Source organism: Thermothielavioides terrestris, chromosome 4 (assembly GCF_000226115.1).
Source record: "Thermothielavioides terrestris NRRL 8126 chromosome 4, complete sequence".
NCBI classification, from domain to species: domain Eukaryota; kingdom Fungi; phylum Ascomycota; class Sordariomycetes; order Sordariales; family Chaetomiaceae; genus Thermothielavioides; species Thermothielavioides terrestris.
This window is the reverse complement of record NC_016460.1, coordinates 1,304,151-1,322,613: the sequence shown is the minus strand read 5'-3', so window position 1 is coordinate 1,322,613 and position 18,463 is coordinate 1,304,151. Positions and strand designations below refer to the sequence as shown.

Here is an 18,463-nt window from a genome sequence, read left to right as displayed (position 1 = left end):
ACCAGTGCAACCCGATGACAGCTCATCAGCTTGTCCAAACTGCATGGATAAGACTTGCGGCTGCACACACGAATTGAGCTCATGTCTCGCGGCTGCCATCGATCCAACTGGGAAGTTGAAGAACCGCGCGCGTCGCATGTTGAGCGCATTCCGCCGTTCACATTCCGAATTCCGCATTTCTTCTCATCGAGCTCGCTCACTCATCACTCTTCCCATCTCGGAGCCAGGTGCCAGGGACGAGGGCGAGGCTGGCTCAATGCCGGAAACAGACAGCCTCATCAGCCACTCCTGTCCATTTTTCTTCTTGGAATAAAAACATTGTTAGGCTCCACTGTGTACTCATAGGTAAGGAAAGATGAGAGGATACGCCATGCTACATCCTCTTGGTCGTGCGCTGACGGCTCCGCGCGGCAGAGTGACAAGTTCTCCTCCTCGCCATGGACCCCGTGTCGCTGGCTGGTCTCGCCATCGGCGTGGCCTCGATCGCCCTGCAGGTCTACTCGAGTTGCATCCAGGGCATCCAGCTGCTCATCACGGCCTCCAACTTCCCCGACGACTGCAGGTACCTCAACCTGCGCCTCCGCATGGAGCAGCAGCGCCTGTTCGCCTGGAGCGAGACCGCGGGTCTGCTCGACCTCGACGCCGACAACAGACAGAAGGTGCTCGAGTCCAACACGTTCGTGCTGCACCGCCAGACCGTGCTCGACCTGCTGGTCCAGGTCGAGTGCCTGTTCAGAGAGTTCAGGGAGCTCCAGACCAGGAACAAGCGCCTGCAGACCGCCCCCGATCGCGACCAGGTCCTCGAGAAACCCGAGAAGGACGCTGCCGAGGCTAACTTCCCCCTGCCGCCGCGCCGGAGGGACTTCATCAAGAAGGCCATGCAGAGCTTGAGGGCGAACTCCCGCGAGGCCGTGCAGAGACTCAGGTGGGTGTCGTTCGACAAGGCCGCCTTCGAGCAGCTCCTCTCGCGCTTCTCGACCCTCAACGATAGCATGACCAACATCCTCGACGCCCAAATGCAGGTAGAGATCCACCACACCGTCCAGGACACAAACCGCGGCGTCCTCCAGCTACACCACAAGATCACCGACCTCTCCCGCCTTGTCATGGCCCTGAACATCAAGCTGGAGGCCGCCTCTCCCCTCCCAGCGATGATGCAGTTGTCTTCGGCGCAGAAGCGTGCCAACGCCGACAGCCTTCAGCTCCTGTCGCAGCTCGCCAAGTTCAAGGCGTTCAACGAGTCGATCGAGTCCGCCAAGAAGACCCCGCTGGACGAGGCGACGGCCATGTGTCTCGAGCTGGGCAGCCCCGATGCACAAACACATCTGGTCCTCGACCGGTCCATGGTCGAGCTTGACCCCGCGGCCGAGGAATCGGACCTGCCGCGGTGCGAAGCCACGCTCCGCCTCCCCGGTGGCGAATCGAAAAAGGTCTGGGTGGAGTGGAAAGACTATGACCGGCAGCGACCAGGTGACCGATCGCCTCCAAAGGACGTCATATTCAAGCGGGTCGCCAAACTAGCCGCGCTGTTGAACCACACCCCGAAACCGGAGGCTTTTAGGACCCCCCACTGCTTGGGCTTTTTCGACAAGGGTAGCGAGGACGAGGATATTCTCAACATGCGGCTCGGCCTTGTCTTCGAGCGGCCGCTCGGCGACGGCCTTCACGCGACCCTGCCGCCCGTCTCCCTCCGAGACCTGCTCCAGACATGCCGCAAGCCGCGCGTCACGGACAGGATCAAGCTCGCCCACGCCATCAGCAACTGCCTGCTGTACCTGCATGCGGTGAACTGGCTACACAAAGGGCTGCGCAGCCACAACATTCTATTCTTCCGGACGACCAGCGGCGAGGTCGACTACGCGAAGCCGTACCTGTCCGGCTTCGATTTCTCCCGGCCTGCGCGGGCGGACGAGATGACCGACATCCCCGGCCCCGGCGACGACGTCGAGTATAACCTCTACCGGCACCCCCTCGCCCAGTCGACAAACCCGGAGGAGCGCGAGCGCTTCAAGAAGAGCTTCGATATCTACAGCCTGGGCGTGCTGCTGGTCGAGATCGCCCACTGGGCTACGGTCGAGCGCGTGCTCGGCATCGACGTGAACGCGGCCAGAGGACGGCCGTCGGTCGCGCTGCGGGTGCGGGAGATGCTGCTGGCCGACGAGCAGATCGCCGACCTGGGCGCTTCCATGGGCGCCGTCTACGAGACTGCCGCCCGCAAGTGCATCGCCGGCGGAAGGGAACTGGGCCTGTCCGAGGCGGACGACGAGACCGACGACGTCGTCGCCGCACGGCTCTCCATGGTGCTCCACGAGGACGTAGTCAAGCCGCTCGGTGAGGTCAGGATCTGAGCGAGGTCGAGGGCTGCCTTCCCCCCCAACCTTCCCCACGGGGTCCCCAACCTTTTTTTCCTTTTTCCAAGGCCCTTTTCACATTTGCTAGGGTCTTTCTAGACCATTTCCGCCTTCTGGTGGACGGGGCACATGGCAGAATGGCATGCTTCCCCCCAACCCTACCCCTGTCGGTGGATCCGTCCTTTCCGTGAACCGGGATGCCGTATTCGCAATTCACGGCGACCTCGGGTGGACGGAAGAGCTAGCCACGCTTTTGGTGGAGATGCACACATTGAAGACTAACGGCAGCACCTCACCTCGCTTCACCGAACAGCCCGGCGACAACGTCCCCGCCTGGAAACCGCAATGTTACCCCAGGACGCCGGAGCGGGATCCCCCATTTAGCCTGTTCATATGCAGGCCCGATGTTACTCGCACCCACCTGACCGCTCACTGGCACTGCTGCCGAAGAAGCTTACCCTCACCTCTCATCCTCATCGCTTCGCTAACGCCGACATCGATGTCCGGACTCAGAGCCGGAATCCCGCTGCGACCGGCGGACTGGCGCGGCGGATAATATGAACCGGCTACAACGCGACTTGGTTATTACCAATCTCGGGACCACGTTTACCAGCCCACAGCCAAACACCAAAATGGAAAAGGCGGCAGAGGCCGTCGTTGAGGGGGTTCTCATGGCGCCAGGAAGGGTGGATTGCATGTAGTGTACACCGGGTCCGCGGGGATGGAACCTTCATATTAAAGGCCCCAGAGCCAAGCATATTGTCGTCGCATTTCCTCCTGCCGAGATCTCGCCCCTGTGCTCGTTGCGTCCTGCGCTCGCCCCTCCAAGATGCACTTCACCGGCGTGACACTGGCAGCCCTTGCCAGCCTGGCTGCCGGCGCGTCCCTCAAGAGCCTAGACACGAGTCTGACCATCTTGACCAACAATGATCTCCAGGGTGCGTTGCGGCTCACCCGCCAACCAAGGAGCCGGGCAAGCAGGCTGACGTCTCTGCAGGGTCAGACAGCCCCGATGCCGACTCGGCCGTGATCCTCACGGATGCCCGGGCGTTCCGGGATGCGTCCCAGGGCGTGTGTGCCAAGCTGGGCGAGCAGCTTTGGCGGCCTACGACGAAGCGAGGACACCGGAGGAGAGACACGGCCGTGCTGCCGTTTGCAGATTACCTGAAGTACACCGGGACAGCTGACGCCTCGTCCAAGTTCTGGGTTTCGTCAGGCTCCAGCTCTCCCGACGCCGTGGACATCGCCGGCGGCTTCCACCCCAACCCTGGGAACATCCGGATCCCCGCGCTGTGCACCAACACCGCGCCCTTCTCAACCCAGAGCTCCCAGGACACGAGCTCCAAGTGGCAGATCAGCCTGGAGGTCAACAACCAGACCATCACCGGGTTCCGCGACCGCCTGTCCTTCCGCTTCCTGGGTATCCGCTATGCGCCGCAGCCGCAGAGGTTTACCTACTCGACCCTGTTCAAAGGGGCGGGGGAAGCCGCCTCGGCGCTGGCCTACGGCTCTCAGTGTGCTCAGGCCCCCAACACGGGCACCGAGGACTGTCTGTTCCTCAACGTGTGGACGCCGTATCTCCCCAACCCGAACACGGCGCCGGCGAAGAAGACGCTCCGGCCCGTGGCCTTTTGGATTCACGGAGGCGCCTTCACCGGCGGCACCGCGAACGACCCGACCTTTGACGGCGCGAACTTGGCATCCAGAGGCGACATGGTGGTGGTGGCCATCAACTACCGCCTGTCGACCCTCGGTTTTCTCGCCCTCAAGGACGGCAAGACCAACGGCAACTTCGGCTTAGCCGACCAGATCACGGCGCTCGACTGGGTCCGCGCGAACATCCGCAGCCTCGGGGGCGACCCGGATCGGATCACGATCTTTGGCCAGAGCGCAGGCGCGGGATCCGTGCGAGCCCTGATGGCCTCGCCGAAGGCCGCCGGCAAGTTTGCGAACGCCATCATGCTCAGCAACCTCGGCGGCATCAACTACGGGACGACGTACTCGCACTATTACACCATCGACGAGGAAGTCGCCGTGGCCGCCAACGCGATTCTCGCCGCCACGAACTGCACCTCGGCGCCGTCGCAGGTCGACTGCCTGCGCGCCGTCCCCGCCAACACGCTCACGTCTCTCAGCACGGTCGCCCGCTTCCTCGTGGTGGACGGCACGTACCTGACCTCGCCAGAGCTCCCGCTGACGGGGCCCCGCCTGCCGATCAAGCTGATGATGGGCATCATGCGCGACGACGGCGCGCCCTTCATCAGCTTCCCGCAGACCACCAACGAGTCGGCCTACCTGGCGTCGCAGGGCTTCTCGGTGCCGCCGGCCAAGCTGTTCCCGATCGTGCCGACGGGCAACCAGACGCTGGACCTGTACACGGCGTCCTCCCGGCTCGCAACGGACGGCATCTTCCGGTGCATCGACGAGGCGACGGCGCGCGCGGGCGCCGACAGCGGCCGGCTGGGGCCCATCTACTACTACGAGTTCGACCGGTCGTACCAGACGACGGGGTGGCCGGGCACGGACGTGTGCGAGCCGCCGCGGACGGCGGCGCACCCGTACGGCGACCCGTCGCGCCCCTACCTGCGCTGCCACTCGGGCGAGCTGTACTACGTGTTCGGCAACCTGCACCGGCAGGGCCTGCCGCTGCGCGACGCCGGCGACCTGCCCTTCGAGCGCTTCGTGCTCGACTCCTTCGCCGCCTTCATCCGCGCCGGCGACCCCAACCCGGACCCGGCCTTCCTCGCCGCCCGCGGCTACGCGGACTCGCTCGCGCAGGCCCAGCTGGCCGGCCCCTGGCTGCCCACCACGCGCGGCCGCCAGACGCTGCGCCTGCTGGACTGGCCGCGCTCGGCGCAGAGCGGGTTCCGCGAGCTGCCGCAGTGCCAGGCGCTCGGGTTGGGGTTGGATTATTACGAGAAACCGCATTGACTCGGCGCGGCTGGGGGAAGGGGGTTGGGAGGTGGCATGGGGTGAGTTTAGGCTTGGGCTTGGGACTTGCCCGGCTGGGGGGATCGGGGTGTTGGCTGATCGATGTTGGGATGAGCCCGTGGCAGATGTCTAATGTTTATTTGAGACGAGGGAATACACAGTGGTGGAATGGCGTGATGCGCGCTGATGGGCTCTGATCCTTGGGGAAAATGCCAGGGGGAAAAGTGAATCCTACTTTCCACAACAAGATTCCAATGCTGATGATGTTTCCAACTCACTACCTTCGAACCCAAGGTAACCACTTAGGTAGCCATTAACGAGGGACGTCGACGTCGCCGTGGGAGGGGGAACATGCGTGTGTCGAAGTCACCAAGGGCGTGGGCGCGGTGCATCAAATCAAGTCGCAGGCCCTTTCCGCAAGTGGATCCAACCCGGACTCGACCGGCGGGGCAGCCCGGCAGATCCGGGCACATCCCCTGAGTTGGCAGCTGGGTCCAGCCGGGGCCGGAGGCCCTTGCGCTATATCCCCACCCCCTGAACGTTACTCCGCGCAACCAACACAACGGAGAAAACAAATCCAGGTGGGCAAAAAGGAGGAGAAAGAAAAAAGAAAAAAAAAAAAAGAAAAGAAAAAGAAAAAGAGCAAGAAAGAAAAGAAAAAGGAGAGAAGGGAGAATCTCACCTCCCCTTCTCCGCGGCCGCCACCTCGGCACCCACACCCACCGCAATAACACGCACGCCCAAAAAAACGCCGCTACCTCCAGCCTAAGCAAAAACCACCACCGCCTCACCCCGCAGATATCCGCTCCCCGCCCCCGCCGACACAACTACCACCACCTCCGCCCGATGTACTGGTGGTGGTGATGGTGGTTATGGCAGGAGTGATGATGGTCATATTGTTGTCTATCCGGGAGCCGGGCTAGAAGTCCTGGCGGATAGGACTGTCGCCCATTGTCGGGTTGCTTTGCGAATTTTCGGAAGGGCGCTTTGGCCTGGCTAACTACCGGCTTGAGTGCTGTAATAAATTTGGAGGGAGAGGTTACTATATTGTTGACTGAACGGGAGCAGCCAGGCGTAAGGAGTCGCACACAACCCGGGCGCATGGGCTCACCTAGGCGAACTTGTGGACGCTGAGGTCTGGGGTAACTCCGTAAGCACAACAAGGGGATCATCACATCGCTCAGCGAGTTCCAGTGAACTTTTCCGCTCGGGTTCGGGGTGCTCCAATCGTCCTATTTCCGTACCTAAAGCGCTCCGTGAAATGTCGAAATTCGTTTGATCCAGTGCGGCAAGATAGCGGACAGAAAAACATGGCCACGCCTCAGCCGGTTCAGCTCGAGCGAAACGAAATGCTGCATCGGCCGTTCCATTGTCCTCTCCCTTCTCACACCGTTGGGTTGGAACGGAGTCCCGGCCTCTTGGCGCCGACAACTGTGATACCGCGAGGTGGGCAACCGCAGGCCCGACAATGCCAACCGGCACTCTCAGAAATGATGCTGGGACCTACTGCACAGCGCGTGAGTGAATGTCCATACCGTCCCCATGCCCCATAGCGGACCGGCCAGCAGGACTTGGTGGTGACCTTAGTGGCTCTTTGTCTGCTCTGTGACAAAAGGTCGATGAAGGTCGATGGTTTAGCCCAGTGGGGTGGGTGCATTGGTGATGGGGGTTGGGGGGAAGGGGAAGGGAGCGGAAGGGAAGGTCTTTCATTTTCCTTTAGATGTCATGCCCTGGATCAATCCTTGCTACCTTAACTCTTTAACTCTTTATAAAAAACAAAACAACTCTTTTTTCTCTATTTTACTCTAGAAGCCGCCTCCGAAACACTTGCCGCCCAACGCTCTCCTTCCTTCTTTCCAATGTTATTCACCACCTTCAGTTCTCCCACTACTCCTGTTTGCAGCTGCCATTAAGCCCAGTCTACCATTCTATCGTCGCCCGGTGGTGTATGAACCAACCGAGTTCAGCGGCATACTCATCCAGGATCTCAAAGAACATCTCGTCCCAATCGTCATGGTGTCCCAGGACCGCCACGCTAGCACAGTACTCCCAGAAGCTCGGATACCACCCGGCGTGTGTCCAGCCGGTGATCGCGACGGTCCCGTCTTCCCTCAGCAAGACGATGTCGCGCTGGAACTTGGCGTGCGTGAAGACGGGCTTGTGCCCCTTGAAGACGGCGTGGTACTGGCGCCGGAGGTACGCCAGATAACGGTCCACTGTGCCTGGCGACACGTTCTTCTGCGCTAGCACGTTGTTGCGCGCTTTGTGCAGGCACCGCCACATGCCGTCGGCCCACTGCTCCTCGGTCTCGAACGGGCCCCACAGCTCCGGTTCGGGGTACGGGTAGCCGAAGTCGGCCACGTCCTGGATGAGAAAGTCATGGTCCAGGATCCTCTGCCGCCAGAAGCCGCCGTAGTAGCCGGGCGACGGGATGCTGCGCAGGGCGTCCATGTGCCGGCGGAGCTGCGAGACGATGTCTCGCTTTTCGGCGGCGCCGAGCGTCTTCCACGCGCCCTCCAGATTCCGTCCGGGGATGTACTCCATCACGATGAAAGCATACCTGGTTTCCTCGTCCTCGAAGATCGCGTAGACGGTCAGAACGGGGACGCTGCTGGACTGCTTGACGAAGAGCATGTTCTCGCCCTGCTGGATGGAGGTGAGTCTTCCGTACTTGACGGCGTAGTGGTCGCCGACGCGGACAACAGGTGTCTCGTACCACTCCGAGAGGCGCTGCTTCGACGCGCGGATCTCCGCCACCGTCGGCAGAGGCGCGGGGAGGAGCTCGGCCGGAGCGTAGTAGGGGATGCTAGGTCGCGTAGCCATGATGTCCCCAGTGGGTGGTAAAGGTAGGTCTATATAGATAGACGTATGTCACGAAGGTCTTCAAAGGGCAAAAAGACGGGTTGGTGTTGTCGGTGTTGTGGCTACTTGTGTGAGAGGAGTTGAGTATGACTCCATCCACCCGGCTATTATATATCTTCAGGCCGGTGGCGAGTTCTCTGGTGGTGTTCGAGTACCAATCTGGGACCCCGGCGGATCGGTCCAAACTGTTGCTCGACCAGACACGGAAACTTCACGGCATGAAGAGAGCGCTTGTGCAACAAACACACAGTAGGCTAGAGTGTGAACAACATCTCGACAATGGCGCTGGCGAGCGCCGTACTCGGCGACAATGGAGCAGCCCCGCCATCCATTGACCTTTGTGCGCTCGCTCGTGTGAATGAGGGGCCGAGGTCAGCAAATTCTTAGCTCGGAGGAATTGGCAAGAACAGCCTTCTCGAGTGCTTCCGTTCCAACAAAGGCCGGGCGGCTAAACGGGGCAGCGCAAACAGGATGTTCTCCGCCACGATCCTTGTGCAGGAGACACAGTCCGCGAGCGCGGAGGCGATACAGCAACTGTGCAGAAGACGCCGTGAAGCATGATGATATGTACGGCTCAGCAGTTGTTGGCAAAAGCCTAAGACAGGAACTCCGGCCGCATCATTACTTTTGACAAAGCTGAACACCAAGATGTAATGGAAGAAAACAGGTGTTGTGGGGAGGCGGGGAGGAGCATGGGGCGGACAGAGCTCGCCGCTCCTCATCGTCCTTCCCGACCCTTAAGAGTTCCCGCCGCCATGAGGGGTTTCCCCCCTCTAAACAGACACCGCCGCTCCCCGCAAGCGCCCCAACCGCTCTCTCAACACGCCCACCTCCCCCTCCAGCAAGCCACCATGCCCGCCCTCCCGCTCCACCACCCGCTCGACCACCACCCTCAGCGGCTCAACCCATCGCTCCCTCACAGCCGCCTCCATACTCGGCGGCACGACGTGTCGCCAGGCGCCGCCTGCTGCTGCTCCTCCCGGCCGACCGCCCTCGCCGCCGCCGTCGCCAGCAGCTGGCGGAGAGGAGGACGAAGATGAGGAGGAGGAGGACGAAGCCCCGCCCCACAGGAAGAGGGCGAAGTTGACCGCCTGCATGAGGAAGGGCATGTTGGCGGACAGGTACTCGGCCAGGTCCGTCGCGGGCAGGTCGAGGAGCGAGGCGAGCGGGGGGAAGACGGCATATTGCACCGTTTCGAGGGCCTGCGGGGTGGCGAAGAGGTTTGTGTGCTGCTGCTGTTCTTGTCGTCGTGGTTCATCTTGTTGTGATTGTTCGCTTGGCTGTGATTGTGGTTGTGGTTGTGGTGGAGGTGCTGATGGCGGAGGTCGTGAGACGGCGGCTGGGGAAGAAGGGGAGGGCGAGGCGGCAGCGGCGAGGAGCTCCTCGCGCAGCCAGGCAACGGCGCGCGCTTTGAGCGAGGCAAACATGCAGTTCTCCAGGAGGTCGGCGAGGATGTTGAGCCGGTCGTCATCCGACGGGTCGGCGTGCAGGACGAGCCCTGCGAGCACGCTGGCGGCGTTGCGGACCTGCAGCTGCGGGTGGTAGAGCGCGACGAGGGTGGTGAGGTGAACATAGCGCATGAAGTCCGAGGTCGGGTCCTCCGGCGACGTGGCCAGGTCGGTGAGCGGGGAGGTAGGGTCGGCCGAGACGCGGCCGTTGAAGTGCAGCCAGAGGCCGACGGTGAGGAGCGCCTCGATGGTGCCGACCGAGTTCTGGATTTGCGCGTGCGCGTCGTCCTGCAAAAACTTGTCCAGCAGGGCGTAGTGTTCGGGGAAGAGGTGGATCTCAGGTTCGGGGTGCGTAGCGTTGAAGACGGCGGCGGAGAACACCCAGTAGGCGAGCAGGATCACGCAGCCGCCCGTCGACAGCGCGATCTGATCCGCGCTGGAGAAATGGCCGGATTCAGACAGCGGCTCGCTGTGCATTGGCCCGTCGCGGAGCTGGTGAATGAAAGTCTTGGAGCACGAGTCGAGGCCGAGGTCGCCGATCAAAGCCTGCAGCGAGATAGTCCTTCTTAGTACGGCATCTCCGATAGTCGAGTAAGGGATACACACTCACCACCAGCTTCCCCACAATCGCATCTCGCTCAAGCAACTCCTGGTCCTTCCTGAATGCTGCCATGAGCGTCCTCCTCCCCGGCACGACCTTGGCCGGGTTGTAGAACTCGAGCAGCCGGGCCGCCCATGCCATGCTGTTGCCGTTGACGTACGCCTCGAGGATGCAGGTGGAGAAGCTCAGCAGCAGCCTCTGCTGCAGCTCGCCCTCGGTGGGGTCCTCGCGCTCGTCGGCCTCCGGGTCGGGCGCGTTCTTGGACGCGTCGCCGTCCTGGTCCGGGTTGGCCACGTTGATGCTCGACTGCCGGGTGGGCAGCGGCGGCCGGGGGCTGCCGGACAGGCTGTGCACCAGGTTGATCACCGCTGCCGTCATCTCCGGACGCGGGCGGTACGTGTTGAAGACGGTCTGCAGCGTCTGCGTGAGAAAGCGGCTAGGGTACTTAGTCCTGATGCGCCTGTGGAGGATCGCGAGCATGCCGAGGAGGGTGATGAACTTGTGCGTCGACGAGACGGACCGGGACGGTGGTTTTGTTTGCTGGTTTTCCTGATTCCCATCCCCATCCCCATCCTCGCCCTCACCCTCACCCTCATCATCACCCAAGAGCTCGAGCGTCTCGAGCACCTTGAGGATCACCTCGCGCGGGTTTCCCAGCCGCGCGACCGTCTCGAGACAGGCCTCGGCGCCAGGCAGGCCGACCAGGTTGTAGACGAGGTCCCATCCGATCTCCTGCGTGAGCTCGGCGTCCTGGAGGACTTCGTTGAGCGCCGGGAGCACTTCCGGGCAGAGATTGGCCTCAATGATGGTCAGATACGTGAACTGGTCAGTCGTGGGCGGGCGGGCCTCGCGGATCGCCTTGATCGCCTCAGTCACCTTGGCCGGGTCGGCCGCGGGGGTTTCGGCGGCCATCGCGCCGGGTGGCTGGATATAGATAGGTCCGGGGTCTGGATGGTTGAGATGCTGTCCGGCCGAAAGTCCGTGGTTGAGAGAAGGGACGCCGGACGGGGTGAGTGCTGAGGCACGGAGTTGGTTGCTGCCGGTGCGGTGTTGTGTGCACTCACTCGAGCAGTTGGAGTCGGTTGCTCTCGGGCTGTAGGTTTGTTTTTGGGCATTGACATCACTGCCAAGGATGGGGGGCGCAAGTGCTTGCAGTGGTTGTTACCCCGCACTCACCCTGAACCGCTGCGCTGCAACTCCCTCCTTACAATCAGGTAGTTAGTGGGCCAATTCCTGTCCACGGGTGGTAGGCCTTTGACAGAAATGGAAGGGAGCAGGTGCTTCCTAGGTAGGTATGAAGCACAGCAGGCCCTTGCTGTTATTTGCACACCTAGCAGCGTACCTGTGGTAGATCACAGAGCTTTTTCATGCAAGGTATCGAACGCAATCATCGCAGACGATGACACTGATGATTGCAACGACTCTCGCCATGCAAAATGGCAATGACCATCATCATGGTGTCTCTGTTTGATACACAGCACTGAGGGACGCACCTGGAACGGAACACGAGCTCAAAACTGTTCAAGGACAACCTGCACAGGAAGAAAATGCCCGGCAAACTCGGTGTTGCTCAACACAAAGCGATGGGCGGGATTCTATTCTGCGGCCTTTATCCAAACACTCGGCTCCCGCTCCTGCACCGCAGGACCGTGGGACACAGCCCGATAAGCAACTGACTTGGCTCCGGCCATCCATACTCCCCCAACGCCATTCCCCGAATCGCCCTCTCATGCTCACACAAAAAGAAGTCCCATAAACTCACCCGTCCCTTTCCACCCTCCTCCGCCAGCTCCAATGCGCCCACGGATCCTCGGCGAGGCTCCTCAGCTCGGCCAGGTCCTCGTCGTGCTCCCCGACCATTGGAATCCCCCACTCGATGCCCAGGCGCGCATACTTGACCGCCGTCCACGCGTCGCCGGCCGCGCTGAACTCGAGCGCGGCGAGCGTGTACGCCTCGTGCATGGACCCCCACAGCCGCTCCGTCTCGTACAGGCTGACGAGCAGCTCGGCCATCTCGGGCGTCGCGCGGCTCCCGGCGTCCCAGGCGCCCAGCTCCTGCTTCAGCTTCCTGGCCAGCTCGATCCTCGCGTCCGACTCGGCCGCCCGCGCCGGCGGCAGCGCGCACAGCGGGCAGCCGCAGCGGAACCCCCAGTTCCGCTCGAGCCGCTGCAGCCGCTGCGCGCGCGTCATCAGCGGGTTGACGTACGACAGCGTGAGCTCCTCGCCGGGGGCGATGTCGCGCGCCGCGTGGACGTGCTGGGCCAGCGCGGCGTGCTCGAAGCGGTACTCGGCGTTGGGGCGGCAGTCGTGGTTGAGCCGGGCGATCTCGGGGAAGAGCACGAAGAAGCTGTGGTGCTGATCGGTGTCGTCCGGCCACGGGTCGATGTCGAAGCTGTTGGTGGCGGCGATCTTGTTGACGAGCTCTGCGTCGGCGAGGCCGTCGCGGCTGCTGTGCGTGGAAAGGTTGAGCAGGGCGGCGCGGTGCGCAGACGGGAGGCTGCTGACGGCCTGAGCTTGCAGCTCGGTGTACTGCGCCTCGGTGAGCTCGTTGAAGGCGCGGTAGTCGATCATCAGCGAGGCCGTGTTCGCCAAGATCAAGTCGCCGCGCCGGATGTGCTCGGTGGCCACGAGGCCCATGCCTTTGCCGGGGATTTCGCGCATCTCGTACTTGGCGGGGACGGTCCGGTTGAGGTCCTGGTTGATTCCCATCGTGATCTCAGCCTCGGTGAATGCCGGGCTGAGGGCGACGTGGTTCGCTCGCTGACGCGTCGTGACCAGCGAGATGCCCCTCCCCCCAGCAAATACCGTATCGGTAAATACGCAGATTGGGTGCTCTGACCCGGGGCCCTGGAAACACGGCGACGAGTGCGTCCAAGCATGCTGTCGTGGGCTGCTACAATGGCCATCTCGGCAGTGTGTGCCCTCATCAGGGGACGAGCCTGAAGTGTTCTTCTGCGCCGACACCAAAGACCTAGGGTCACTTAAGCAGACCTGGCCGCTGGGGGGTATGATGGACGAGCCGAGCCCGCATATCTCGGCATGGCCAAGGTCGCTCTGACCCAAGACCGAGCTCACCAAGAGGGCAAGGAACTGCAGTGATAGCCCCATGTCGAATGGAGGGTTGAGATGAAAGACGAGTGAGTCGATTAAGGACCAGCCCAGCAAGACAATCAGGAGTCGAGATCACGGAAAGAAGCGGGTAGGTGGTGGTCACCGGGCATTCTTGCAGCCCGCTTCTGTAGAATGCTGAAGAATTACTCATGTAGAGGACATTCGCCAGAAGAGGGTGCCTGTAAGAGCAGACAGAAGGCGGCCTTGTGGCGATACCTTCCCGGGCTTCAAAGTTTCATCCCTGTCACACTGACTCGATATAAGCTTAAATACCTAGGGAGGTAGGCAATCCGTGCATCCGAACGGCGCAGCTAATCATCAATGACCATCGGTTGGCTCGTCGGCGATCTCTCGTGTTCCCAGACCTCGGACTGAGACGACCAAGGCGCGAAAAGGCATCGTTCGGCGTTTCAGAGGCTCCGCCGCCGCATGTCACGCCTGAGGGATTACCGCAATTGGGAATGGGAGCGACAGTCCGGGCCGCCGTGCGCCGATCAACAAGAGGACCAAACCATAGAGCCCGGAGGTTCTTTTGGCGATCTCTTAGTTTGTTGAGCTCCCGCAGTTGACAGCGAATGAGCCACTTTTGGAGGATCCGTCGGAGGAGTTCAGTCGAAACCCGAAACTCATCACAACACCCGTGGGCTGAGCTTGCGCCTTTCTTGGCAAGTGGGGCCACCTGTTCGTTCCACCTCCGTTTCAAGGTTTCAAAGTTTCAAGGTTTTAACGTTAAGTTGTGGGGCCAGCCAGCACAGACCACTACACTACACAGCGCATCAGGAGGCGGCCGTGAACAGGGCAACACAGTACGCTTCCGTCCCTTCTCAGCCTCTCAGATCTGCATGCAACACAAGTCGCCCAGAACTCTACACAATGGAGAGGCTCTCGCAAGTCGCCGACAACCCCAAACTGCAGAGTACTACTAGTGTATGCACCTGCTTGTACATACACTGTAGTAACTGCGTAGGTCAGATAGCTCTGCATGATGCGAGCCGCCAAGGCTCTGTACGCGCTGGGTCCTGTTTAGGAGGCCGAATCAGCGATTCCAGCGCGGGATGCACCACTGGACTCCTTGGAGAGCATTTGCAATTGCTTTGGCGATTGCTGAACCCTGCTGACATACGGAATACAGACTACACTGCACATTAGGTATGACGGCCTGTCAGATAGTCAACGGGCCGGGTGGAGCAGTGATTGAGGGCAGATTCGCGGCAGACCAGATAGATATGGGTTTCAGTTTATTTGGATTACCTCACATCTGTGAATAGGAGGTAAGGACCCGTGAAAGGATGGAAAGGATATTCTCTGAAGACCGGGGCTGGTGATATGAATGCAGCTCCGGCGGCACTCGACAAGCCCAATACGAACACCCGCCGGAAGCACCCCTTGCGTCTGGCATACTGAAGCACAATCCCGCTGGTCACTCAGCTCTCTATCAAAAGCAAATCAACATACACACATGCTTGTTACTAACCCATCGCCTTGAGGCGTACAATGTCTTCCCAATCCCTTGCCAGAACCAAACCAATATCCAGAAGCCCGATATCACCAGAAACTGTTTAACTACAAGTCCAAGTATCCAAACTAGAATCCAAATAGCCCCCAAAAATGATCATCAATCATCATAGTCCGTAGCGTTCCTCCCAATTGCCCCGCGCGGTGAACGAGGCTGAGCCATCTAGGATCCAATTTATGGTCCCTTTCCCTTTCCCCTTTGCCCCCCTTTTCCCCGCTTCAACCCAGGCAGTCAAATGAAGCAATTCTGCTTAGCCGCGCCGCTGCACGAACGGCAGACGTGGCAGTGCTGTCACGCAAAGACTCCATCTTGGCATTCCCGAGGATTCATGAGGGGGGGTGAAACCATGTCACCATCCCCGGTGACATACGGCGCACCACAGCTGGGCGCTGGGCTCAACACGGCCATCGGCTGGCCCGAGTCCTGGCTGCAGTTGCATGAGAAAAATCCGGGCTACGTGAAAGTTCTGCACTCGCAGACCATCACGTCGGACACAGCAAGTCCAGTCCAGGCCGAGGAGGGATTCAAGCTGACTGAGAAACCGAAAGAATCAGCCGGCTGCTCAGCAGCCAGAGAAGCGAGTGCCGGCTCACATTCGCTCAACCTTTCCAAGACCGGCGGTAGGATTCCTGGGTGAGTCCGTGCGAGATCTTCCCCATGGCATTCAGGTGCTCCTGGGCTTCCTTGATGTACTGGAGGGTCTGAGGGTCGTCGGGCTGTGCGAACCCCTGGATGAAGGTTTGGAGCGCCTTCTGGTGCTCGTACCATTGGTCAATCTCCGGTTGGGGGACGGGCTCGGGTTGCTTGGGAGCTGTCGTGGTAGGCTCCGGTGCGGCCTTGTGGGCCGACTTCCGAGAGTTGGACTTCTCCTGGCTGGGCTGCTTCTCCTGGACATCGCTCTTCCTCTTCCGGCCCCTGGCGGACGCCGTGGCCCCCGGTTGGGGAGGAGAAGCCGGCTGGGCAGTGGGGCCGTTGTCGTTGTGCACACGCCTCATGTGATCTCTCAGGTTCCACTGCCTGGGGAAACCGTGGCCGGCAATGGAACGCTCACAGCCTTCGTACGTGCACAGATACGGCTTCTCGCCGTGGCCGTGCATGGCATGAGCCTCCCGCTCGTGGCGGAGGAGGCAGGCAGTGGACGAGAACCGGGCATTTTGGCAACCCTCAACCTTGCAGCGATACGGCTTGAGGTGCGAGTCCACAAATTTGCTGCATTCTCAAGTTAGTGGAATGGAAGCCGTCATGAATGAGCAAAGTTGCCCAGAAGCTTACTCGTAGTTGCACTTGAGCTTCTCCGGCTTGTGGTTGCAGCTCGCCTGGCCCTCCCATGGGCAATGGAACAGGCCGTCCGCTTGAGGGAAAGCATTCTTGTAGAGAAAGTGGTCCCTCGCGGACTCACCTTCGCCGCTCGAACGACGAGAGCTAAAAGCAGGGTGTGGCGGAGCCAAACCGTCCTCGCTCGCGGTGGGCACGAGGCTTCCGTGCAGGTCCTCAGAAACGACGTATTGTGATCCATCCGGTTTCCGGTTCATTCTGCGGCCCCAGGAACGTAAGGAAGACTGAAGAGAAACGAAGAGTTCGGAATCGCAACTTACGCTGGTGACTGGCCTGGCAGAGCGGGCGAATTCGAGTTTTGGCTCTCTCCCGGGGAAGACGCCGAGGGTGCCGCAGACCATACATCGTCTGATCCATCCTGCAGGCCGGGAGAAGACATGCGAGAATCCACGGGGCTCAGCGAGCCCCAAGAATGAGGCGAAGCGGCGACGAGGCCGGCATCGAAGATCTGAGGATTCACATGCTGGGTCATGGCAGCGCCAAAGTCTCCAGAGTAGGGCAGTCCGTCCGGGAAAGCAACAAGCCCGGGGTAGAAGGCAGCGCCATTCACCTGGGGTGAGACAGCGAGCGTGTCCAGGTCCTGAGCGAGGTATTGCTGCACATCCATGACGCGGCCCTGAGCGTAGGTTGATGATGCATTACCTGACATGTCAAGCTTGGACATCTGTGCAGACGCCTGAGACAGGATCGACTGCAGCCTTGTCCGGCTCTTCTTGGACGAGGACGTCGAAGTCTTGCTGCTCCTGTTCTTGTGGCTCGCCATAGAGCTGCGCGAACTCTCTCTCCGCATGGGCTCTGCCTTCAGAGCCTTGCTCTCGACCGGGACGGCCGGAGCCCATCTGGCCTGAAAGTCATCCACGGCATCCAGGTGGTCCGGCTTGGGGGTGTTCTGGCCGAAGGGAAGGGCAAAGTCCTCCGCTTCTCCCGTATAATAATCCGCGGCGTCGGCAAGCTCAGGGAAGTTCTGTGATCCTTCAACTGTCGTTTCCCAGGACGAACCGGCCAGGTCCGCTGGTCCTGTTTGACAATAGGAAAACATCCCAGAAGCATTGGACGAAAGCATGTTTGGCTGAGCAGCAAAGCTGTAGTCGCTGGGTTAAAGGTTAGTGTCCTGTTCAACCACTATTCTGGCAAAATGCAGATATGAGACGACAAGACTTGAAAGGAGACGGCGTCAGATGGCACAACTTTGTTCCTGCACAGCAAGACACGTTAGTTGAAGGCTCTACGGGTGCCACGGACGGAGACTACAGACCAAACTGAGCGCGCTGATATCCAGTTCCAGGCGGTGGAAATGAGGCCGCAGTATGAAAAAGAGCACAGTGGGGTGGCCTTAAGCCGAGAAGTAATTCAGCGCTCAGGCAATCCGGTCCTTGGTAATCCTGGACAATCCTGGGCAATCCTGGGCAGAGTGCAACGGCAAATAACCGGGCGTTGTCGTTCGAAGAAAGCGCAAGACACCGCCATACCATGACCAGCTCCCCAAAGGGCAAGGGCGTGTGGTTGCAGCGATCCGGTTATCCAGCAGGTTCTTCAGCGGCGTTATGGAACACACAGGATTCTGGACAGTGGCGCCTCAGCATGGCTGCTGCTCTGAGTGCTCCCCATGCGATATCCGGTCAGGTGGTTGGAGGCGAGCGAACGTCATGTCGTGGGCCGCTGGTGTTAGTGTGCTTGGCCTGAGGGTCTCCGGTTCGCGCAAAAGAGAGTGCCGTCTAAAGGGTCGAGGCAAAATCTCCGGCGTGGCATCAACTTCAAGGTCTCCAGTGTGGCCTAGCGGCTGACGCAAACCAGAAACGGGGAAGTTCATTGAGGGTCCACGGCAGATCCAGGGAATTGTCTTCTTTGAGTCGGTCCTGTCCGGCAAATGTGGCGGGTGATACTTACTGAGCGCTCCGAAGAGCAAGTGATGAAGAAAACGTTTCTGTGAAGCAGCCGTCCGAGCGCGAGGCTCGTCGGCTGTTCAGTCTCCCGACTCGGACGAGTCTGACCAGGGCACGAATCATCCATGGCTGTCCTCGGCAGGTGTCCGGCAGTATGGTTCTCCAGGGGGGTCTCCAGGGGGGTTCTCCAGAAAGGTTCTCCAGGAGATGCTCCTCAACGGCTCCGTGCGGCTGATCCTTGGGCAAACTCGGCGCTAGCTATCCGGCCTCGCCTCACTAAGGTGGTCGGCCTGTTGAAATGCAAGGAAAGGAAAATACATTTGTTGCGACAGAACGTGAACAAACTTTGAAAACACAAGGGCCTCCCAGAAGAGAATATGAAAGCAAAACAAAATACCTCGAGGGGCTGTGAACCTCGTCCAGCT

At 60.5% G+C, this 18,463-nt stretch overlaps 7 protein-coding genes across 7 annotated transcripts; 2 read left to right on the top strand and 5 right to left on the bottom strand.

Annotated features, from left to right (window-relative positions):
• The first annotated feature begins 273 nt into the window (after window positions 1-273).
• Window positions 274-2,546, top strand: THITE_2118700 (uncharacterized protein). The gene is made up of 2 exons (XM_003655191.1): window positions 274-345; window positions 415-2,546. Exon 2 carries the CDS (start codon window positions 438-440, stop codon window positions 2,346-2,348), a length of 1,911 nt encoding a protein of 636 aa, XP_003655239.1. The 5' UTR covers window positions 274-345; window positions 415-437; the 3' UTR covers window positions 2,349-2,546.
• On the bottom strand, window positions 2,547-3,046 carry THITE_2118698 (uncharacterized protein). The gene has a single exon (XM_003655190.1). It carries the CDS (start codon window positions 3,022-3,024, stop codon window positions 2,836-2,838), a length of 189 nt encoding a protein of 62 aa, XP_003655238.1. The 5' UTR covers window positions 3,025-3,046; the 3' UTR covers window positions 2,547-2,835.
• THITE_2118697 (uncharacterized protein) lies at window positions 3,047-5,433 on the top strand. The gene is made up of 2 exons (XM_003655189.1): window positions 3,047-3,289; window positions 3,349-5,433. Exons 1-2 carry the CDS (start codon window positions 3,181-3,183, stop codon window positions 5,280-5,282), a joined length of 2,043 nt encoding a protein of 680 aa, XP_003655237.1. The 5' UTR covers window positions 3,047-3,180; the 3' UTR covers window positions 5,283-5,433.
• Window positions 5,434-7,119: 1,686 nt separating this feature from the next.
• Window positions 7,120-8,303, bottom strand: THITE_2118696 (uncharacterized protein). The gene has a single exon (XM_003655188.1). It carries the CDS (start codon window positions 8,103-8,105, stop codon window positions 7,203-7,205), a length of 903 nt encoding a protein of 300 aa, XP_003655236.1. The 5' UTR covers window positions 8,106-8,303; the 3' UTR covers window positions 7,120-7,202.
• A 543-nt stretch (window positions 8,304-8,846) lies between these two features.
• Window positions 8,847-11,361, bottom strand: THITE_2118694 (uncharacterized protein). The gene is made up of 2 exons (XM_003655187.1): window positions 10,203-11,361; window positions 8,847-10,138 (listed from the first exon to the last, which is right to left on the bottom strand). The coding sequence occupies exons 1-2, from the start codon at window positions 11,103-11,105 to the stop codon at window positions 8,918-8,920; spliced, it is 2,124 nt and encodes a 707-aa protein (XP_003655235.1). The 5' UTR covers window positions 11,106-11,361; the 3' UTR covers window positions 8,847-8,917.
• Window positions 11,362-11,951: 590 nt separating this feature from the next.
• Window positions 11,952-13,088, bottom strand: THITE_13029 (uncharacterized protein; the record flags this gene model as incomplete). The annotated part of the gene is made up of 1 exon (XM_003655186.2): window positions 11,952-13,088. A coding segment is annotated over one exon (1,137 nt), but the record flags the coding sequence as incomplete, so codon positions are not given.
• A 1,986-nt stretch (window positions 13,089-15,074) lies between these two features.
• THITE_2118691 (uncharacterized protein) lies at window positions 15,075-17,379 on the bottom strand. Its single transcript, XM_003655185.1, has 4 exons — window positions 16,416-17,379; window positions 16,093-16,353; window positions 15,414-16,029; window positions 15,075-15,353 (listed from the first exon to the last, which is right to left on the bottom strand). Exons 1-3 carry the CDS (start codon window positions 17,216-17,218, stop codon window positions 15,420-15,422), a joined length of 1,674 nt encoding a protein of 557 aa, XP_003655233.1. The 5' UTR covers window positions 17,219-17,379; the 3' UTR covers window positions 15,075-15,353; window positions 15,414-15,419.
• Window positions 17,380-18,463: the final 1,084 nt, after the last annotated feature.

Coding starts and splice junctions, on each gene's coding strand:
- THITE_2118700 (XM_003655191.1), top strand. CDS start 438: ATGGACCCCGTGTCGCTGGCTGGTCTCGCCATCGGCGTGGCCTCGATC.
- THITE_2118698 (XM_003655190.1), bottom strand. CDS start 3,024: ATGAGAACCCCCTCAACGACGGCCTCTGCCGCCTTTTCCATTTTGGTG.
- THITE_2118697 (XM_003655189.1), top strand. CDS start 3,181: ATGCACTTCACCGGCGTGACACTGGCAGCCCTTGCCAGCCTGGCTGCC. Junction 3,290..3,348: donor GACCAACAATGATCTCCAGG/GTGCGTTGCGGC, acceptor ACGTCTCTGCAG/GGTCAGACAGCCCCGATGCC.
- THITE_2118696 (XM_003655188.1), bottom strand. CDS start 8,105: ATGGCTACGCGACCTAGCATCCCCTACTACGCTCCGGCCGAGCTCCTC.
- THITE_2118694 (XM_003655187.1), bottom strand. CDS start 11,105: ATGGCCGCCGAAACCCCCGCGGCCGACCCGGCCAAGGTGACTGAGGCG. Junction 10,139..10,202: donor CGATTGTGGGGAAGCTGGTG/GTGAGTGTGTAT, acceptor ATCTCGCTGCAG/GCTTTGATCGGCGACCTCGG.
- THITE_2118691 (XM_003655185.1), bottom strand. CDS start 17,218: ATGCTTTCGTCCAATGCTTCTGGGATGTTTTCCTATTGTCAAACAGGA. Junction 16,354..16,415: donor CTGCCAGGCCAGTCACCAGC/GTAAGTTGCGAT, acceptor CTGGGGCCGCAG/AATGAACCGGAAACCGGATG. Junction 16,030..16,092: donor AAGCTCAAGTGCAACTACGA/GTAAGCTTCTGG, acceptor TTGAGAATGCAG/CAAATTTGTGGACTCGCACC.